At 42.9% G+C, this 21,977-nt stretch overlaps 2 protein-coding genes across 4 annotated transcripts; one reads left to right on the top strand and one right to left on the bottom strand.

Annotated features, from left to right (window-relative positions):
- Window positions 1–605: 605 nt before the first annotated feature.
- Window positions 606–16,114, top strand: LOC115358844 (transmembrane protein 198-like). Of its 3 annotated transcripts, none has more exons than XM_030050926.1 (5): window positions 606–1,086; window positions 12,869–13,120; window positions 13,852–14,427; window positions 14,657–14,734; window positions 14,993–16,114. In XM_030050926.1, exons 2-5 carry the CDS (start codon window positions 12,967–12,969, stop codon window positions 15,043–15,045), a joined length of 861 nt encoding a protein of 286 aa, XP_029906786.1. In that variant the 5' UTR covers window positions 606–1,086; window positions 12,869–12,966; the 3' UTR covers window positions 15,046–16,114. The 3 variants fall into 3 exon arrangements, with proteins under 3 accessions (XP_029906786.1, XP_029906784.1, XP_029906785.1); XM_030050924.1 differs by having other exon boundaries at window positions 14,657–14,805; XM_030050925.1 differs by lacking the exon at window positions 606–1,086 and adding an exon at window positions 3,855–3,905 and having other exon boundaries at window positions 14,657–14,805.
- Window positions 16,115–16,629: 515 nt separating this feature from the next.
- Window positions 16,630–21,977, bottom strand: mmp19 (matrix metallopeptidase 19). The gene is made up of 9 exons (XM_030050899.1): window positions 21,733–21,977; window positions 20,770–20,855; window positions 20,451–20,581; window positions 19,578–19,790; window positions 19,205–19,450; window positions 18,428–18,553; window positions 17,966–18,130; window positions 17,718–17,845; window positions 16,630–17,597 (listed from the first exon to the last, which is right to left on the bottom strand). The coding sequence occupies exons 1-9, from the start codon at window positions 21,823–21,825 to the stop codon at window positions 17,367–17,369; spliced, it is 1,419 nt and encodes a 472-aa protein (XP_029906759.1). The 5' UTR covers window positions 21,826–21,977; the 3' UTR covers window positions 16,630–17,366.

The raw sequence follows: 21,977 nt of genomic DNA, 5'->3' as shown, positions 1-21,977 counted from the left end.
AGAAAAGTAAACTTTATGGCAGAACAGTTGTATTGGATTGTATTAGATTGCAGTAATAAAGTGGCCACTGAGTGTAGATGCATGACAGTTGTGCAAGTACACAGTAGGCTACTCATTAATTATGTATACGCTAAAAAACTGTAATCCTACACCTATTCTATTTTTTTTTTTTTTTTAATCAAATTACTATACAAACACTTCAGCAAAACTATAGTGCCGATAGACTGTGATACTACAGGAGATTAAATAAAGAACTGTTAAATTCATTAAAATCTCATTTCACCATTGTCACTGTTACAAATCCGTATTTTACCCTGTTAATGACTTTCTTCTCATTTAATCTTTTAAAGAGGAACGTTGATAGGGGTGTAATTGGATGTAAAAATAAACCTACTTGCCGCATTACCATTTAGATGAATCAGTTCATTAGCTGCGGGATGATTTGAACAGTTCAAATGAGCGGAGCCTCCTCCCCCTCCCACAGCGGGCCGGGCCGGCCGACACGACGCTGGATGGGACAGAGAGAGAGGAGGAGGAGGAGGAGGGGGTCCGCCTCGCTCAGACGAAAAGTTTCTCCCTTCTTCTTTTTCCCAGTGCTTTCTAACTCAGCGAGGGAGCGACAGGGGAGGAGAGGTGTGCGTGTGTGTGTGGGGGTGTGTGTGTGTGAAGGAAAAGTGGCAGGGTTTGGTTTTCAGAAAGACACAGACGGATAAACCTGATCAAGTTCTCCGAGGCGCGCCGCCGACACCAAGAGGCTCTCCCTCACCCGTCGCCTTGGTGAAGTTTTTGCTCAAATGAAAACAAGACTCGGATAACATTTTCAAAACACAACAGAGAATCAAAAAAACGCTATGCCGCTGTTTGTTCGCCGACAGCAGCCTGCGATATTATTTAGAGCCTGCTGACCGTGAGCGCCGCGTTGGAGAAAACCGGTTTTCACTGGGACCCTGCCGCCGCTTTTGTGTGTATGTGTGTGTGTGTGTGTGAGTGTGTGTGTGTGTGTGAATGGTGGGCTGTTTTTCCTGTTTGACAGGCCCAATTGTCAAAGAGAAGTGAGCGTTACAGCTGCCCAACAGAGGCTCATCGGTGAGTTTTTCCACTCTTCCCAATGCCCAAAGCATCATTTCTCGTTTTTGGATGGTTGACCAGTCTATATACTTTTCCTTTACATGCTCAAACACCAGGATTAGTTTTCATGTTTGTCCCCCAGAGGCAGACAATGGTCATTTCAGTTTATAACTCCAGTCTATGCATGGCAACAATAACCCCATACTTGATCACCGAGGATGGTTGATTGTGCTTGAGCGATCCGCCCCACACTGTGACTAAACGGTGCCAGCCCTGCAGCTGGAAGTGTTTGGATCACCGCCGAACACCAGGCCACTTCAGAGTTGTTTTCTTCTAACGTACAGTACATTTTAGGGACATGTTGCTTCTCAACCACTGAGGACAATGGGATAAACATTCAGAGAGATTAAATTTGTTATCTGTGTGCACTGAACCATACATCCAAGGGCAGAAAATCCTCACAATATGCACATTAGTCATTACTGGCGAGTAATCCTTAGACTTAGTTATAATCAGGAATGAAGTTTGAAAATATAATAGTGCCGGTGACATAAAGGTAAGTACAATATCAACTTAGCAAATGTAGTTTGGAGAATATGGTTGAAAAATCCCCATATTTAAAGGTTAGGGTAGGGTGTTTTTAACGCTCTGTTTTATTGCTCATCCTGGTGGCAGTACACACTCCACAGCAGCATCCCTCATTCTGTGAGATGAACATTTTCATTTTTCTGTATAGTCCTGTTAGCGTGCAAGAGGCCTCGGCCTTGTGGCTCTGCTGTGTGTTCCAGGGTGGGAGTGTATCTTGGTTTTCTGGGCAGTGTGATGACAGCCTACAGGTCCTGTCTTTACAGAGACGTTCCACCAAGTCTGTAGTTACACCCCCTCTGTGCACCCCCCTCTCTCTACTTGACCCACTGGAGAGCTAGTGTGTCTGCCTGTGCCAGATGGTTTTGCCCCTTTGAAAATGCAGGGAGGAAGAAGCCTGTCCCAGCTTTAGAGCAGAAGAGAAGGCAGGAAGAGACGTGGAGGCAGGGGTTTGCTGGGAGCCAGTCTATTGCAGCGCACATGTTTTTTTCATGTCACCTTTCAATTAGCACAGAAGCAAGGGGCTAATTTCTTTAAGGATCTTTGCTTGCTCAAACAAAATTGAATTTTTCTTCATTGCCAAACACCAGCGATTAAAACAATCCAGCAATATGACAGTTAATAATAACACCGCACTAAACGGTATTATAATGCAAACACTGTAAGTGGCTATCGAGAAGTTTGTTGGGGTGAGACGGTGTACACAGACAGACAGAGCAGCTGACCCTTATAGCAATACATGAACCCCCACTTTGTGGAGATGTGGCTTATTCAAGATTCGGCCAGGTACGGTGCTCGGATCTGCTTTCTCCTTTTCACACAAGCAAAATTATAGGTTTTGTGTTTATGACAACGGCTATAGTCTAAGGACAATTGCCTTAAATGGCTGGCTGAGCACTTAACTACCTCTGCTGTTCCATCTGAACCCCCCTGAGGTAACTGCAGTGGTTAACCCTGTCTGAGCTGCCCTCAAAGGTGATGGGACAAATTTAGATCTAAAGTTGGATTCTGCCTGTTGACACAATAAGAGAGGTGAATTTGGCTAAAGCGCTCGTATAGAACCAAGAATTGGATTGCTGCATTATTTGTTTGGGTGAACGCTTCTCCATGCTAAAAAGGTTTTATGTGAAAAATGACTTGAGGTTTATCTCTGTCACTGCTTGCAATCTGGCTGTGAAACCTTAACATATCAGGATGAACTTGCTTTTAAAGGACCCTTATTTCGTCACGCCAACAACATAATCTGTCATAAAGTTGAAAAGCCTTGGCCACACTCCATAAAACTGACGATTCAGGTGACTTGACTGCAACTAAACCATGATTTAAGAGGCATCTTATCTGATCTCAGATGAGTGCATCTGTTTGAATACACTATATGCTGTTAGTTATTGCTCTTATCCCCTTTTATTATCAATGGGAGGAGTGGACACAGCTGCTGTGCGGCTTGAGATGGCTGCAACAGTTCACACAGTTGCAGGCAATACTCTCTGCCTACTTTTGTCTTGTGTTGTGCAGTAATGAGAAGTATTTATGATTGATGTGGCCAGACAGACAAAAGTGATGAACCAGGTGCAAAAGATGAATGCCATAGGTGTTTTTTGTGGCTAATTAGTTTGGTTTTATGTGTGGAGATAGGTACAAATTTTAATCAGTAATGTTCTGAACTATTCAAATGCTATCTTGGGTCTTTATCACCACATTAGCCTTCCATCATTGTAATCATTTGTCTTTTTGTGTATGGACACTTCACAACACTGCGTTATGGATAAAATGTTCTGTATATCTGTATAAAGACTCACTGGTGTAGTTTATCTAGTAACAAGAGCTCCACACTGCACAGCAGTGGTTCCCAGCTCTGAGTCCAACTAGTTCTCATTCCAGTCTTTGAATACAGGCTGATTTAGAGCTGGAATGCCAGGTGAATGCAATTAACTGTAGTTGCTTTGTCCTGCATGAAATTGCATCATGGCAGTAAACAGGGCTGGGTAGTATCAAAGTACTTGTAACAACAGCGTGTATTCTGAATGCAGAAAAAGTGACTGTATACTGTAATAGCACCAAAACATGTATTCTGATTACAGATACTTGAGTGGAATTAGAGGATTACTTCTGGGAAAACTTTAGAGGACAAAGAGAGAAATTCAGAGGGCCTCTACAGAACATAGATCATTATATTATCTTTATTTAAACTCAAAAGAAAGAAAAGATACAAGGTAAAGGAGAACAATCCATTAAAACAAAATGTACATAAGGTAAGTACATAAGTACAGTTTATTAAAATAATTAAAAGATACAAGATAAAGAAGGCAATTCAGCTAAAAGAGGTGCAAACAGAGGTTGAATGATTTGCAATCATGAATTTAAGTTGACCAAGGTTTGCTAAAGAATGAAGTTTTAGTGTCCTTATAAAGCATTCCAGGTGGTCGGAGCATAGAAACTAAAAGCAGATCTTCCAAGCTCAGGAACTCGAGGAACTTGCAGAGAAAGCCAGTCATTACACCGGGTTTGATATTACATATGAAAAAGAAGACAATTTGTTTCTGTTTGCAAGGCTGGAATAAATTCCCTGAACTTTGCAAGTCCTATAATTTATAACTTCCTCATTTCTCCAGCTTAAACTATTATGTAAATCAGAATAGACAGGGTGTACATGCAGTGACTCAGTGAGATCAAATCACAAAATATAGTTCATGTGTACAGTTTGTCTCTCAAGTGATTGTTACTGAGTTAGCCTAAATAGGGGAAGACCTCACATGGCTGAGGAAACACTTCAGTTTTCCTCCAGGGTAATGTCCTCATGCACTCGAGGAGTGTATTTATACACACTGTCTTCAACCCAGTTGGACAGAGAAGAAGGTTCTGGGCAAGGTAGGTTCAGAGACGGAAGGAGCTGTTGAGTTCTGGGTGTAAGAAAACCCCATTGTCACAGCATGGCAACCACATAAAAACATATACCAGTGATTTTGAGTCATGGAGAAACATGAACAGCCATTCACAGACTACTTATAGCACTTTAAATATTGGTTGTATTTTTTTTCTGTGGCAGGAGAGAGGGTGTTGAGATGTCTTGGAAAATGAAGGACAGATGTGATATTTTAGGCTCATGAGAGCCTTGTAGGAGGTGCAATTATTCTGTACTGGCAGCTGACAAAGAGGGTTAAATGACTGACTCTGAGCTGCTGTAAATGACAGAGCTGAAGTGGAAGTGCCAAGGACATATATAGGGACCACATGGGGGTCAATCCCTCTTGACCACTCTGGCTGCTAGTCTGCTCACATACCTCACATAGTCCTCAACATCGTTTTCCTTTGAAAGTCTGCATGAGCAAAATCATGTGCCATGTATAAAAACACCCTGTACATAAAATGAAAGTATGAGCATTTGGAAACGTCTGAAATAAGTAACAGAAAGTGTAACAATAATGTGATACTGTATTGCTCCCCATGGGGAAGTCCTTTTGGTTTTCCCTCCTCCTCAGGGAGGTCTCAGCACCCCTGAGGCTGGTAGGGATTTGATGTTTTCAAGGCCAGCTCAGCAGGGCGGAGGCTTGCGGGTGGTTGACAGACGTGGCGGGTTGGATTCGTGTTCTCCAGTCCCAACGGAACATGCACACTCTCTACGCCACCCTGTTGCCCATCAGCGGCACATTTGATCGCATCACATCTGTGTACATAGTGCTACTCTCGGACACGCCCTCCCCACCATAGGGATATCTACACTCCACCACGCCCCCCCACCACAAACCCCAAAAGAGCGCATTGCAGTGGAAGTGCAGGCGTACCTGCCCCTCCCTGTGCTGTGTGCCCCAACTCACTTGATCACAGTAGGCTGACATGCTTGATTGATGAATATCAGTGCAGATTTTTTTTTTTTTTTTAAATTTCAACATGTTTATGACTAACTGTAGACTTTGACGTGTGTACGGTGCATATGCTATAGACATGTGACTCTCTTGTAAAGCCTCTCTCTCATTGTGCTCCTGCTCTTTCTTTCCGCCTTTCTGTAAGTAGCTCTTGACAGTTTTAAGTTGAAAGGCCTCTATTGTTGAGACTAACCCCCGAGGCAGCCATGAATTGGAGAGATTATGAGGGGGGGGAGAGGCTAGACATACTGATCAAACTATTAAGACACCTGAAAGCGTATACAGTCGCTTGGTTGTAGACTGGCAGTATAAAATACTTGTGACGTTGCTGTCATCAAGTGCTCTGACATGGTGGAAAAGTTGGTACCATCTGTGGTTGGTTGTTGCTAGTTGTAATGAGATATAACAGTGTCACTCTGCCTGGACTTGCCTTTTACATTCAATATTCTCACACTGTGCCCCCCTGAAATGTTTACCGCAGGATGCCCCCCCTTCACTAACCCATGTTACATATCTGCTCTCATCCATCCCCTTTTTTAGTTTAATCTCCAAGATGGGCCTCTACCCTGATGCCTATCCTAAGTAGCGCAACAGATACCGGAAATTAAATCAGATCCTGTGTATTGATAAATGCCTTAAATCGATTTGTGTAGTGGGTGCGGTGGAGCTGTGCTGTGGAGCAGCTGACGACTAGGAGAAGACCACATGACACCTTGGGGAGACAGCTGACAGGAGGGAGCAGACCTGGGAATGAACCAGAGATAACTGCGTCAGGGTTTGTGCAGACTTGTTGGCTGTGCTCGCCCTATCAATTATCTGCTGTCACTGAAATGTCTGCTCGTCACTCATAGAGGTTTATTAACATACTGAACGTCCCAGTCAAGATTTGCATTTCACACTCGTGAATTTGACTGAACAACATGTAGAGAGCTGTGGATATTGTTATCTGTCGTTAACGCCTGTGTAATTTCCTATTGGAGTCTTTGCTTAATCTATGACATAATTGGTTTCTGTTTAACTGTATGTTGATCAGCTTTTCATACATTTTGAGCAAGTTGTTATGTGTTGATTTGTCTTTATATGAAGTTGTTGATTTTACGCACTCATAAACAGTATGCATTGTGTTGTAAACATGACTGCATTAAGCCTAAACTCTAAGTATTTGCATGAGAATTAATAAAAAAACACTCTTGGGCTACAGCATCCAAAGTCTGAGCGTAGTGTAAACAGAAACCCAATAATGTGATACTTTGTTCACCATGCACGTTGCTGCAGCACACCTCCGCGGCGGCGACTCCCGTGCACCGACACCTGAACAGAAATCTCAATCACGAAAGCAGAGGCACTTGACGGCACAGTGGCAAAGGGTGTTATGCAGATTAGCCTGTGAGCCGGGCAGATTACGAGCTTGCTTTCATCATTTTGCAAGGGAACCTTTGCTATTGTTACTTAACTAATTATGAAGTTGCTCTGATTCCTTGTTGAAAAACAGTTGTTTATATCGATATTGCAACTTCCCTAGGAGCGCTAATTCTTTGGCAGCTGCTTCGTGTTTCCCAGTCAGCCGTTACGCCTGTGCCACACATTTGCTTCTGTACGCTGAAATGCAACAATCAATAGCCAGTGATAGTTTAAATCCAACATCTATCCTATATTGGTCAGAACACAGACAATAACAGGATGAAGCATTAAGTTGTGGTGGCAAATTCCCCCTTGAAATGTATGTAAATCAACTTCAGTTACAGATTTCAATTGTAACTAGTCATTTAAATGCATCCAAGTAATTAGCAATAAAATTATCATCAGCAGCAGCCCTAGTTGAGATGCACTTGTGCTGGGTTCAGTCCAGTCAGATTGCGTTGTTAAGGTGGTGAGGTGATAATCCCACATTTTGCTTTGTCGCCCCAAGACAACAGTCAGCTTCTTTTCCAACACGCTGCAACCTGATGAGCTCTACTTCCTCTTCAGGGCTTCGGTTTCCTGGTATGGAGAGGCAGGAAGCTTAGTGGCGGCCGGCCTGACGTCCTGCTTAACGTGCTCCAGTGTGAAAACAGATTGTCAGTGATTGTCATGACTGAAAAATAAGTCTTTTTCATTGTTAATTTTGGCTTTATAAGGGCAAATTATAAGGCCTAATCAGTCAACAGTGTGTTAGTATCAGTGAGCCCATGCTTACTTTGACCTATGTTTGACCAGTCTTGGAGCTGATAGGGGATTTCAGCTGATTTATGGGGTTAACATGGGTGTGTAGACCCCGCTGTGTCTCTCACATTGAGAGAGTCATGGTAGAGCCTCCCAAGTGAGGTCCTCAGACAGCCAAGTCATAACGTTGCAAGTTTTTCGGCTTCTCAGCTGGCCCCGGCCATCAAGCCAGAGCACCCTGACAATCCTTGGCTGTAATTGCACGCACACCCCCTTCATTAAACACACCCAAATTAGCTATGTGGGGAACTTGCGCTCTGGCCTGCCTGTTCCTCAGCAGCTGAGGACTGAGGTTTCAGCTACTTGCCCCCCTGCCATGTGTTTGTTCAGGAAGAGCACACTCCTTAGCCGGGTTTTCAGTTTCGAGGGTGACAGCGACTAATCCAGCGTCTCAGTTACAGTTACGATACTGACTATGTCTTAGACTTTGTTGATCTTAGGAGTAGTTCATTTGGAGATGATTTTGTGATTGATTTTTATGTGACGCCTCCAGTCTGACATCGAAGGGGTCTGGAACATTTTAAGCCCCTAGTGATCTTGCTGTTACTCACTGGAACTGAAGTTGTTGCCAGACTCTGTTTACTGCTATTGTATTAGTTGCCAGGCGACATTAGATTATTGAACATTGTGCGAAGAAACATTGGGAACTTTTGGGGCCTCCAAGTGAGTTTAGTGGCATAATTCTCCCAGCTCCTCCCTCCATCTCTTACCCGTTCCCTCAAGGCAAATACTTGGCACCTCTCTCTAAGCAAACACTTGGGGTCTACCAGTCTCCTTGGTGCTCTCCACCATCTTTAGGTGGTCTCCCTTTTCCTCCACATGGTTTGCTGTGAGTGCCACAAGAGGTCATGGCATGGGCCTCAGGTCTTTGTTATGCCGCATAATGGCTCTATTCTCCCAGAGCAGCATGGACTTCCAAGCCTCCTAGACATAGGACACCATTGTGACTCACTGAGGGGTAACATAAGGGGCAGACACGCAGTCGTGGGAGTGTGCATGGGTGTGTGTGTTTCTGTGTGCGTGTGTGTACGTGGACAGTTGATGAACCTACTCTTAAAGTGTAGTAAAAAAGTAGGCTTAAACTGACTAGCTCACGCCGTAAGAATTATAGCTGCTAGTTTTGTTGGTGCTATCCCAAAAACCAATAAAAGAAGCTTCTTGGATGAGAAGTGAAGCGTCTTCAAGAATCTACAAACGTGTCCAGCTGCCCTCGATTCAACTCTCCTCAGATAATCATGACCTGGTTGACTGAGAACCTTCACAAATATCCCAAAAACAATTTCAGCAGTTGCTGTGTGTTTGAACTAAACTGTTGATACTGAAAAGATGGGACATGGCTCTCTGTTTCGGTGTTGGCACCGATCACCTTTTCTTAAGATCTAACTAGATCCAATAATGTGACCACAGAAAATTCAGTCAAGGTCTTGGCCTACAAGTAGCCAAAATTTCCTCGCAAAATTTTGTTTAAACCACTGCTTGAAAAGTAAAGATAGCTACATCCAAACTGCATTGTGGTATATGGGAGAGCACGAGAGAGTATGCTGCAACTCAGATCAAGATAGGCTCCAAGAAGTTGGGAAATAAATTGGTGCACATGTAAGGACTGGCTCCAAAATTTGTCTTTGTCATTTTATGTCTTTGTAATGCTTTTGGGATTACGCAGATAATTTTAATAATTATTTGCGTATCCCCAGTGACTTACACAGCTCTTGTTGCCTCCTACAGAAATGCAAGATGTAATTTGTTAGGGAAAACACACACTGTGTAAGAGACAGCAGCGGATGCTTGCCAAAATGCAGTCATTTAGTCTGTGCAAGGGATGATGGAGCTCGCCCCATATATCATCCACGGTAGAGTCACACAGTCATGTTTTTCTTTAAGTTTCCCATTCCTTAAAAGAAAATTAAAAACAAATGCTTCTCAGATTGAGAAATGGCAAAAGGACAGAGGTCATAGGACAGGCAAACTGAAACACTCACAAGGCTTTAGACGGGCTCTGAAAGACACCCTGGGGAACGACAAGCTCTCCAAATGAAGATGCCTTCCAGGAAGCTGAAGAAAACTGTCATATGGGATTTATGTTAAAGATGGCCTCTGACTAGCGGGAAATAATATTAATGTCTGCCTATTAGTGGTAAATACAAGTAGAATGTAGCAGCTTTTGTAGGCTCCGATATCCATAAATGACTTGAGTGTGTGAAAGCAGATCCACTTCTGACAAGTGAACAACGTCTGCTGCAGTTTATTTATGGTTGATATCGAACTCAAAAATATGATTTCATTGAATTCTACAAAATATAGTTACGTCACCTTTCTGCTAAATCTTTTCCTCAAGCAAGTGCTTTTTTTTTTTAGAACTCCGATATAATTATTTTTTTTATAAGCTTTTATCCAGACACTGTTTCCCATTCATTCCATTATGATATGAAAATGAACGTTAAGAGACTTCAAACGTCGTCTACATCAGTTTTCCTAAAAGCAGCGGCGCCGTTGTGTTTTGATGACTTGAAATTGGGGGGAGTGACACGATTCCTCCACTGGAAAATAGTCCCTAGGGAAACATTTGCTTTACACAGCCAATTATTAGTTCTGTAGTTCATTAATGACTTTGTTAGCCACTGAAGCAAAACATTACACAGTGGGTGTTCCTACGAAAAGTTACAATTTGAAAATGGGAGTATTTCGATTGTATGTAGTGAAGTTTTTAGTACCCCCATATGATTTGCTAAATGACCTGTTGCAGTGTAAAATGCGGGTAAATTGTAGTAAATAGGACAATTGTTCAGAATCACTGGGATGTTCCTTTAAATACAAGGACTCCTCCATGCTGTAATGATGAGCTGCCGTGCCACTCCCTCGCCTCCCAAATGACATGAACACAGAATTTCAAGTGAACTGTAAAACCTGGATGGAAATCAACACCGGCATGGCGACACAGGCTCAGTTTACAGTCACTGTATCCAAGGCCCATGCCAGAGGAAAACAAAGGCAATAACAGTAAAGCTCCTGTCTAGATTGTTATTATCTTAGGGTTGCTTTTGCCCCAGAAGAGAACTTGGTTCATCATTTTAAGTTGGCTGGGGCCGAGGTGAAGATTATAGTCTCTGGTGTATGCGAAGATCTCTCTAGCAATGCTAAGTTTGGTGGAAATGTTAGATTGTATTTTGGGCATATTCTCATTTCATCCAATTAAAATTGTTGTGCTGCTGTCGTAAACAAAACATCTATACTTTAGTTTTTTTGTGTGTCTGTTATTATCTAAGTTATGCATTTTCTGGTGTCAGTGTAGTTTACTCAACAGTGCGTTCAGGAGGCTCACCAGTCATTCTGTCGTGTCAAGTACACACATTTTGCTGGTCCCACGATTTTGGAATTACAAGTCATGGTTGACGCTGTTTGAATGTCATTTTAAATGAGTGTTTGCCTCATGTAAAAAAAATAAATATTTCTCATTTTCAGAAAAAAAGATAAAATGGTGCATTTCAGTTTTATATGCGCGAAGACAAGACATGCACAGCGAATTATTTTTACTTAAAGATATTTTTTCTTTCATTTCTGTGTCTTGCAGAAAACAAATCAGACATTACAGTTTTAACTGATGGGAGCCAGAGACAGGTACCGAAAGACAAACAAGTCAGCAGGCGACCGTCTGAAAAAGAAGAGAGGAGAACCTTCTAAAGGGGCTCTCATTTTTTCCATGCAAAGTCATAGGCAGGTCATAATATGTAGCCCTGTGTGTCTGAGAAAAGGAAAGAGGAAAAGTGGTTTTGCAGCCTTATTGCAGCGTAGAAGCAAAGGTGGGGAAAGTTTCTGGTAATCAAAGAGAGCCAAAGCAGCAGATAAACAGGAAGAGAGAAACAGAGAAAGAGGTTGCAAGATGAAGAGAAAAGGCTGGGTCTGACTGTTCCTGACCGTTTCTCCCAAGTCGAAAACGTGAGGTACTGAAATCGGATCTGAAGCAGGGTGAGATCATAAGGAAGGCCTGCCAGCAGCCTGAGAGAAAGCAGTCCACCCTAAGCCTTGAGCCTCACTACTACCCTCTGTATCTGTGTGTGTATCTGTGTACGTGTGTGTGTGTGTGTGTGTGTGTGTGTGTGTCTGCGGCCCCGCCAGCCTGACCTATTAAATATCATATATAACACTTTGACAATACTAGCTGTGTCATGTCTGCTAAAACACACTTTACACACATCATTTGTGAAACCAATAGTTTCACAGATACTGTTACAGAAAGCTGAAAACTTGAAGCCATTTTAGGTTGTGCTTAATAAGCTATCGGCTGTTCTGCGGTCATCTTGTGTGGCATCAACACAATGTCAGCGAGTTGCTGTCATAATTATGATGATCAATTAAATGTTTTCCATCCCTATTTTAGATTTTTGTATTCTCAACAAGCCTGATGACATGTGTCTGTATGAGCTGCAGCACTGATTAATAACTCGTATCACCCATGCAGATTGTACCTGTATATTGCAAATGGCAATGGAAAAGATAAAATTAAGACTGTGAAAAGGTATAATGTTATAATGTTTTGTTTTGTTTTTTTTTTTAAATCAAAAATCAAGCCTCTTGCTACTGTAAAAACCTCTTCCAGTAATTTATATGTTGGAATTTTTGATGGAAATTAATATTTTAAGACAGTTGCTGCTGTATGTTGGTCACATGATACTGAGGATACTGCCTACTGGTAGTATCCGCCCACTGCATGGTTTAATCTTTCCACCAAGTTCAGTATTGTTTAAAATGGAGGGGGGCACTGTTATAGTCTGTTTATGGTTTATATCCCATAGAAAATAAATGTGATATACAGTAGGATAGCTTATGGTAGCCACACATGCGGAGTAACTACGAAGAAGTCACAGTTGACCTGAAGATTTCACACTTCGTCTGCAGCCTTGGAGAAGTCCAGAGGCGCCCAGGTCTCTGTGTTGAGCGGGACATACTGTAATTTATTTTTCACTGGCTGGGTTTCGACCATATTCCCCAGATTTCTCCACAGTTTTCAGTATTTGTGGACAGGGAATGGTAGACCAGCCAGCACAAATACATGAAATACTCCACTGGAGTTACAGTATCAAGAGTTTCCATGATGCTTGTTTAATTTTACAGATGGACTGTGACTTATGCATTATTTTCTCTTTTTTTCGCAGTTAGCTCACCTGCTCAGATGGACTTAAGATAACACAATCATCAGTTTTACCCTCATCCCAAACTTAAAGCAGCCCACACCCTCTGACATTTGCCCAGAATGGCAGACCCCTCTGGGCTGGGCTCTGATGGGGCAGAGGCAGGCATGGTTGAGGTCGACTCCTGCAGCTTGGAGATTGAGCGAAAGTATGATGTCATCCCTACCGTCATCTGCTCCATGTGTTGCCTGTTTGGCATCATCTACTGCTTCTTTGGTAAGGACTCCAACCCTCCCCTCCATTTGTTGCCCATGTGTTCGTCTTCAAAGACACCAGGCATGCGAAAACATGTTTTTCTGATGACACACCATCACTATCTAAATAAATCAATGTGCAAGGTTATGCGCACATAACCTTGTTCTATATCATACCCAGTTAAGGTTGGCTGTTCCTCTGATTTCACTTGATGTCACTCATCCACTCTTTGACATGGTTTTCAACAGGCAGTGTCTGTTGACTCTCTGTGAAAAAACTGGATCAATCAGCCTGGGGCACAAAGAAGTAAAAGCAGCCGTTGGAAGCTCTTGCATGTCAGAGTTGCAGCTTAATGGCTACAGCTTAATTTCCATCTTAATGGCCAGAAATTGAAGACATCAGGCTATTTATTCCATTATCATACATTAAAGGCATCTAATCAGTGTTTGGCAGCGGTTTGTAGTTACATATCATACACAAACACACACACAAACACACACACACACACACACACACACACACACACACACACACACACACACAAGGCCAAGTCATTAGACTTTGGGCACAGTGAGGGAATTGGCTGGTGCTGTTTCTTACATAAGATTCAGCATAGTGATTCAATTCTGTTCATTTCCTTAATTATTGTGATTGCGTCTATCTCCATAAAATTAATCCGCTATGCCTGCTAGCTTATGTAAGTGTTCATAACTGTTCTTATGTGACTCTAAAACCACATTGTCTTCTTCCAGGTTACCGCTGTTTCAAGGCTGTCATGTTCCTGTCAGGCCTTATGTTTGGCTCTGTCATCATCTTCCTGCTGTGCCACAAGGAGCGCGTGCTGGACACCCAGCTGAGTGTGGAGGCCAGCGCGGGTATCGGCCTCGGGATAGGCCTCCTGTGTGGTCTCGTCACCATGCTGGTGCGCAGCGTCGGCCTCTTCATGACGGGCCTGCTGCTGGGCCTCCTCCTGGCTCTCGCCGCCCTGCTGGTCACTCACCAGTTCTACACTCCGACCACGGTCTGGGTCCCGCTTGGTACTCTTCTGGGAACAGGCATGCTGTTTGCTGTGCTTACGCTGCAGTGGCAAAAGCTGTTTACCATGCTCTCCACAGCTGTGTTCGGGGCAGCTATCATGACAGTGTGCGCCGACTACTTTGTGGAGATGCTGGCGCTGGCCACGTATGTGTATGAGTGTTTGCGCCTGGCACCTGGGCCGGCGCTCTGTTGGTACAGCTGGGTCATCCTGGGCATCTGGCCCACCCTCAGCATCATGGGAGTGCTCATCCAGTGGAAACTGACAGATGACAGCTTCTCTCACACTGAGGGTAAGGATGAAATATCACGAGGCTTACGCTGCCAGCAGCTCCAGCATTACGTTTGAAGATGTTTTTCACAGAATGTTTTGGTTAGGATTTTGGATGCAGCACGTTCCCATTACGATCTCATATTCTTTCCAGCATGACTATGATGTGAATCATAACAAGTGAAGTGGTGTTATAAAACTCTTTCTCAATCCACGCCTCTCTCCTTTTTTTTTGTTTTTTTGTTTTTTAGTCATTATCAGCCGGAGACAGAAGAGAGTGCAACTGATGCGGATCAGAGAGAAGGATGCCAAGAAGCGACAGCAGGCAGGTGGGCAGGAAGGCACGTACCGCCGTAAACCCACCCCAGTGAAACGTTACGCTGGGGACCTACTGGCACCGGTCAGTGTCACCCAACACGGCACATGCTGTTGATACAGATCTCTGTCGTTTTTTTGGCATCAGTCATTCTTACTTGTATCACTGTGCAACCTAATGCGAACAATTATGCAAAACCTGAAGCGTACGTGAAAGATCCGTGTTTCCCTCTACCCTTCTCATCTCGCTCCCTCTTTTGTCTCTCTCCCAGAGCTACCTGCAAAGTCTGCGGGACAGACAGACGGGCACAGGCACCTCCCTTAGCAGCCTGGGCACTGCCAACCACACCATGGTCGACTTGGACTATGAGACTGGCTCCACTGTGCCTCTCACAGCCACCACACCAGTCATCAGGGTCTGACAGCCACAGAAATCAGAAGGGATGGGGCTGTCCGCTTCTCCGCCTCTGCCTTCCTGAAAGATCGTACGGACTGCTCCCCTTTGGCCTCCGCCCTGCCGAGGGTTTTTAATGTCCCTCAGGTTGAGTTGGAGGGATAAAATGCCTTTTAAACTATTGCACCTCTTATCAGTTTGTTAGTCCTGGATGTTTCACAGAGAGCAACTTGGAGTTCAGTGGCATGGGTTCCCTGTTGGTATGCTGCTTTTTGGGGACAAGGGAGAGAAGAGCCCCCGTTTGATAAACACTATAACCACTACATCAATGGGTTTCTCAGAGAGAGAGAGAGAGAGAGAGAGAGAGAGAGAGAGAGAAACACTAAAAGCGGATGATGCTAATAAACTACGGTCATAAATTTCCTTTTTTATGTGTTATTAAATTATATAACAGCAAGTATATGTCTCAAAAAGCAATGTGTGTTTTTGGCAGTGGATATGTCTGTGGAAACCAATTCATGTGACGACACCTGTGCATCAAAAAACAATCAGTGCCATTAATTGTTACTTGTTGTGAATTTTTTTTTTGCCTTCTGTTTAGCTGTTTGTGTGTTTTTGGTCATAGGATTTATGAAGGTGCGTCATAAAAAAAGATTTCATTTTGTGTATGTTTTTAGATGAAGTATGAAGAGGCAGGGATACAATACCTGACATGTAAACAGGCACCATAAATATGACAAAGAAAATAAAAACTAAATAATACAAATGAAAAAGATTTGTATTTTTAGGACTCCTAGCTAGAGCTTTTAACAGGATCTTATTAGAAACACTCTAATGCTATGACCTCTTTTGTATTTGCTATTTAGTGTTTTCAAAATAGGTTAAAGTGACTTTTGTGTGTTGTTTTAGACAGTTGAGCATACTCATGGAGTATCTGAAACTTTTGTTATAATTTAATTTATATTACAACCAAGTACACAGTAGAGTGATGAAAAAGGACTCACAAAAAATGAATTTAAAAAATAAATCAAGTATATTTGCTGTTAATTTGTAGATTTTTTTTTTTTTTTTTTTTTTAAAGAATTACCCATTTTGTTATTTGTGTGAATGATTTTGCAGGGACAAGGCTCTCTTGTTACCTGAATCTGTACATAACTGTTGATAGAAATTGGAAAGATTAATAAATCTGTTTGATACAAAAAAGAGTTTTGCTCATTAGCTGAGTCAAATAAATTGCAGTGTTTGTCTCTGTGGGCACCTAGCAACACTGGCAGTGTTACTCACCAGATTTTTCAAAGGCAATACAAGAGGTCACGGGGGAGGACTTCCTTCTCTGCCATTGGTCGGGGTTACCATGGCAGTTCCAAAGTTTTTTGCAGACAAACACAATGACTGACAGACTACCCTTTCATCATATTGAACCAAAAGTATTTTTCTGGCCTTTTTGTGTGGTGTCGATCAACTTCCCCGGTGAGCGGTGACAGGGCATTTTGATCAAAAACAAAACTCAACTTCACTGTAGACGTAATGTCTGGGTTATTTAATAGCTCAAATCCAGGATGGAAATGGCTTCAGATGCACACAAATCAAGTCAAGGTTGTTTGTCTTTTAATTTCTCACAGACCCGTGTGACTCATGAGATAATAAAAAGTATGATTTGTAGTAACAGCGTGCAACACAAAATCACAAGGAATGAGAAAACACCAAGGATATTATGTGACTGGTTACAGAAAACTCTAAAGTTAGAACAGAACATCGACCACAACCAGCTTCATCTCATCTTATGAGAGGAGGAAGACAAACAACGCAGCACATCTGTTAGAGACAGAGAAGGCCTCTTGATATCTCCCTGAGATTATGAATAACATACTTGGCATAATTCTAGCACAAAATAAACCAAACACGCACGAAATCTATTCCTCGTAAAATTAGCCTGCTTGGAGGGTAAAGGAGAAGCTTGGTAGTCATAAGATCCAGTGAAAGTCAAATCCTAACCGCACATTTGTTGCTGTAGGTGATAATGCCCATTCATTGAATCACAGATGGCACTTCTAAGATTACATTTACATTACAGACAATAATGCATTTCTTTGTTGTTATATTTTGAGCCTCGGGGAGGTCTAAACTGCACTCCTTTCCCAGATCTCCCACACAGAGAGCCCGTTGAGGCTGAGTGGCTGCTAATGAGCTTGGTGTCAAACCAGCACCTTGCCTCGCACCACATGGTATCTGCTGCCCCCTAATGTTTCACCCTAGCACTGCATCCAGCGCTCCTTCTTGCTCAGTGGGTAGCCCCTGTCCACACTCAGCATCGCATTCACACGCCAGTAGTCGTCTCCTTTAAAGAAGTACACCCGGCCGTTGGACCAGGTGAGGGCTGCGTCGGGGCTCGAGGGCACGCCGCTGAACAGCATCGAGAGCGGTTTGGGGTACACACCTGCGATGTTGTGCCTCAGCTCATCGAACTGCCAGTGCTCAGAGCCCTGCACAGGCAGGCAGCAACAGGACGGAAGAAAAATGCAACAAATCAGTGTGGTAAATTTGAATGCAGTTACATTTGTTATAATGTGTCTTTTCTATTTTAACACTTCGATTTTAGATACCTTGATAAAGACCAACTTCTTGTTCTTTTCCAGGTACAAGGCTGCATCAACATTAGGGGGAATCCGTGTCACTTCCTTGGGGTACCCATAGTCCAGTTTGAGACCGGTGTACCTCCACACTTTATTGTCTGTGATCAGAAACGATGTTGCCGGTGAGTAGACAGAATACAAAGGTGAGATAAATCAGTTTTATATAAAGACATATAAAGACTCGGGTATAATTTGTTTATGAGTAACACTTACTATACCTTTCAAAAAGTATGTCTTGTCGGTTCTTGGTGAGTGCACAGCTGCACTGAGGTTCCCAGGAAGAGACTTCCACAGCCTGTCAATCCTTATTGGGGTGTTGTGTCCCAGATCTGAGATGGTCCAGACGTAATCACCACTGAAAGCAAAGGTTGTCCGCCATGGTCCTGAACGAGAGCACGAGAGTCAGTGTGTGAAAGTACTTCTGATGCAATTTGGACCGTACTCTTGCACTTTAAAATCGAAATCATATAATTGTACATCATAAACGGATATGCCGATGCCCAAATGACTTTAAGGATTTTGTGTCGATTTAAGAAAACACATATCTAATCAATCCCGGAGTAATTTTTATACTATTGCCCTTCCTCTCCACTATAAGTCCATTGTGTTTGTTTCTTGATCAGCCTATTAAGATCACAATTCTGCTGTAACTCCTCTAACTATGCAGATATATAACTCACCCAACATAATAGCATCAAGTCTGGCAGTGCAGGGGTCTGGGATGCTGTCAGTACCAGGGCTGCTTTCGGGGGAAATGGGACTGCTAGAGGTTGATGGATTCCCTGAAATGCTGGTGTCACGTTTACCTGTAAAACAGACAAGTTAGATTTCAAAGTTTGAGGATGAACATCATGCTTCATGTGTTTTGACGTTTGGAAACTACAGTCATGATGCTGCTAATACACGTGCGTGCACTATGACAGACTTTTAGATATCAGTTTCTTTTTGTCTATTGACATCAGCATGAATGAAAGTGTAAAGCTGAAGTTTTGTGGCTATGGTGGTTTGTCTATTTATGTCATTCTACGATAACCATAAAGATATACAAGGTGTGGACAAATAAATAAATTAGAGTTAAAAATAAAAGGAGTGGGGTCTCAAACCTCTCACATTTGAAAGCAGGTGATAAAGTCAAAGGGTCTCGGCTGCGGCTATGAAAGACTAAAATGAGTCCTCCTGGTCTGAAAGACATATTTGAATTTGGCCCGGTCCTTTTGTTGCATGTCGTGCCCTACCTTTCCTGTCCTTCTCCACTGTGACTGTTAATAAATGTTAATAAATACCGGTAAAAAGTGTGACTCATGAAGGGCTTTAGGCTACATCTCTTTTATTATATCTGCAATTCACCAAGTGGGTCAGGAAACACCTACAAAATACCACCTTGAGTTGATATTCATACACTGCAGGTATCAGTTTGACAGTTCAAACTTGGTCTTGTTGCTAGGTGATGCGCTCACCATACAATGCCTGGATGCCCCGCACGTCGTCTGTATGCAGCCTGAAGTTGGCACGGTAACCGGAGTAGTGCGGCGCCATCAGAGCGCTGCGGTACTGGGAGTGACCTAAGCCCAGCGCATGGCCAATTTCATGGGCGGCTACAATACGCAGATTAGTGCCACGGTATTCTCCCTCGGTCCAGAGCTCATCCTCGTCAAAGTGGACAATACCAGACTCTGGTGACTCAGCATGGGCTAGTACATGACCTGCAAGGGACATAAACAAACAACAATAATTTAGTTTGTATTCCAGTGGCCATGTGACAGTCGGCCTAACAGTGGACAGAGTTTAACAGCACAAAGAAAGAGAGATCCATTTATAGAGTAAACTCACCAAGTCCATCAAATGGGACAGCACAGGACGCATCTCTCTTATGGAAGGCGATACTTATGTCTGCTCTTCCATAGTCAACCTCCCGAAATGTCAGGGGCGTCACGTCGCTCCAGTACTTGAAGGCAGACCGGATGGCATTCTTGGTTGTTGTCTTTTTCAGGTCTGGTGTGTAGTTGTAGATGCGGTAGGTCAGGTTCCTCTTTTTCCATTTACCTTTGAGAGAGGAACGAGGTTCATAGTTTTACATAACCAGTATGTTTAAGTTATCAACAAGAGCACATAAAAGACTTCAATTCAGTTTACAACATGGCCTGCCAACAGACAGGAATGGACTCAGCAAATGACACCGTTAAATGTGTTTAAAAGTTATTTATTGACTGTAAGGTTTAGCACAGACATCTAATGTTCAAGCTGTTAATAGAGCTCGGGAGATCATGAGATAGTGATTTATTGTTCCATAAGTCTGTCGTCTGTTTGATAAAGATAATATTTCAAAGAGCACGGGTTGAAATCAAGTCGCTTTACTTTCATAGATCCTTCCACAGTCAAAATCATTAACAGGGAGGCTGATAGTGAAATAGGTGATGGAAACGGATGCCCTTTGCCCACAATTTTAGTGTAAGCACAAAATGCTGTTGAGGAAAATAATCTGAATCATCAGTTCCTATGTGAAACAAAGCCAACAAAAGCCAACAAAACAAAGCAGAACAATACAAAACACAATTATTAGTACTTAATACTACAGCTTCACTTTCTCAAAATCTAACAACAAATTCAGCTCCTCTATCAGTCCAATGAAAAGGGACACAGACAGCTGGACTGAAATAAATATAATAACCACAAACATCCACACGTTAGAGAATGGCATCTCACCAAGTAGTCTGTATTTGTTATGTTTCTTGTTGAAGGGGTCCTCCAGGCCACAGCGGGGCTGCCTCATCATCGTCAGTGTGGCCTCATCTATTTCTCCAGTGACGGGCAGATCATTCACCCTCTGGAACACCCTGGGGAGAGGAGGGGAGCACAAATCTGATAAATACAATAATCACGAGGAGAAATACAGGGAAGGCGGGTGGACTGGCCTCCGCACTCAAACAGGCAAACACACGGACCTGGTGTGCATCGGAGTGCTTGTGGGTATGACGTGGCCTAGTTTTCAGCACTTGGGAGGGATCATTAAATCGTACTTTACCTGAGGGCTTCCATGATCTCCTCTTGGTAAGACGGATCCTGAGGGTCAGCTGGGCCACTCAGGTAGCCATACTTCTTTAAATAGGCCTGTGACATGGAGAAAGCTGATAAACTTTTCCAGAAGTTGAGATCTTTTTGAAAATACACAGTGTGGACAGCACATACCACTGAATGTCCAATATTGCTCTTGGGCACTGAATGGCAGTTGTGGAAGGAGTACTACATATTACTACTCAAGTAGAAGTATCTACTGTTACTTTTAATGTTTTACTTAAGTAGAAGTTGAAGTGCTGCTGTAAAAATATGCTGGAGTGAAAGAAAAAGTGGCTCATTTAAAAGTTACTGAGTTACATTTTCCAAACAGTAACTATGTTAGGTGTGATCTTTTCTATGCAGTTAGAAAAGGAGGAGAGTTCACGGTTCAAACTTCATTCTTTTAAAGGGGCATTGCACGAAATTACCAACGGTTGATTGAGGTAAGGACCCGGTAGACTCAGCTGACAAATGTGGAATAAGCACATAATATGATGGTTGAGTCTATGGTTCTTATCGTTAGGCCAACTCACTAATATTCTCCCCTTTTCTTCACTTTTATTCCACATTTATTGCCAGTCGAGTCTAAATGAGCTTCACTTCCATTGACCATCTGCAGTTTTTTTTTTTATCCTACAGCTTTTATTGGAAATTTATAAATGACAAAAAGTAGAGCCAACAAATTAGAACCAGATTCCTTCTCTCATCTTTGTGGACTGAGCCTTTTATTGTGAAAGGTTCCACAATCTGTCATTGATCATTTGTTCTCTGTAATGGATGTGATTTAAAATGTAGTTTAGTACAAAACTCAAGCAAAAAATGTAGTTAAGTAAAAGTAAAAATTGCTGACTTAAAAACAGTCAAAAAAGTACTCAAGAAGCTAGTCAGTTACAGTAACTTAAGTAAAGGTAATCAGTGACTCCAGTCTCACCTGAGCTTCCTCTAGCCCCGTCCTCTCCAACACTGCGGAAAAGGCGCAGAGAGAGAGCGCCATCAGCAGCGCCAGCGGCCCGACGCACTTCATCTCCAGGCTTTTTACACAAACTTTCTGTGGCAGATCTCGAGAAAAACCTCCAACACACCGTCTTCGCCGGGGGCAGCAGCCGACTCTGTCCGACTTTTCGTGCGCTCCTGCGCTTTATAAGTTGAAGCGGCGGGTGAGTCAGCCCTGCGGCC

Source organism: Myripristis murdjan, chromosome 5 (assembly GCF_902150065.1).
Source record: "Myripristis murdjan chromosome 5, fMyrMur1.1, whole genome shotgun sequence".
NCBI lineage: Eukaryota > Metazoa > Chordata > Actinopteri > Holocentriformes > Holocentridae > Myripristis > Myripristis murdjan.
This window is presented reverse-complemented; position numbering and strand designations above follow the sequence as displayed.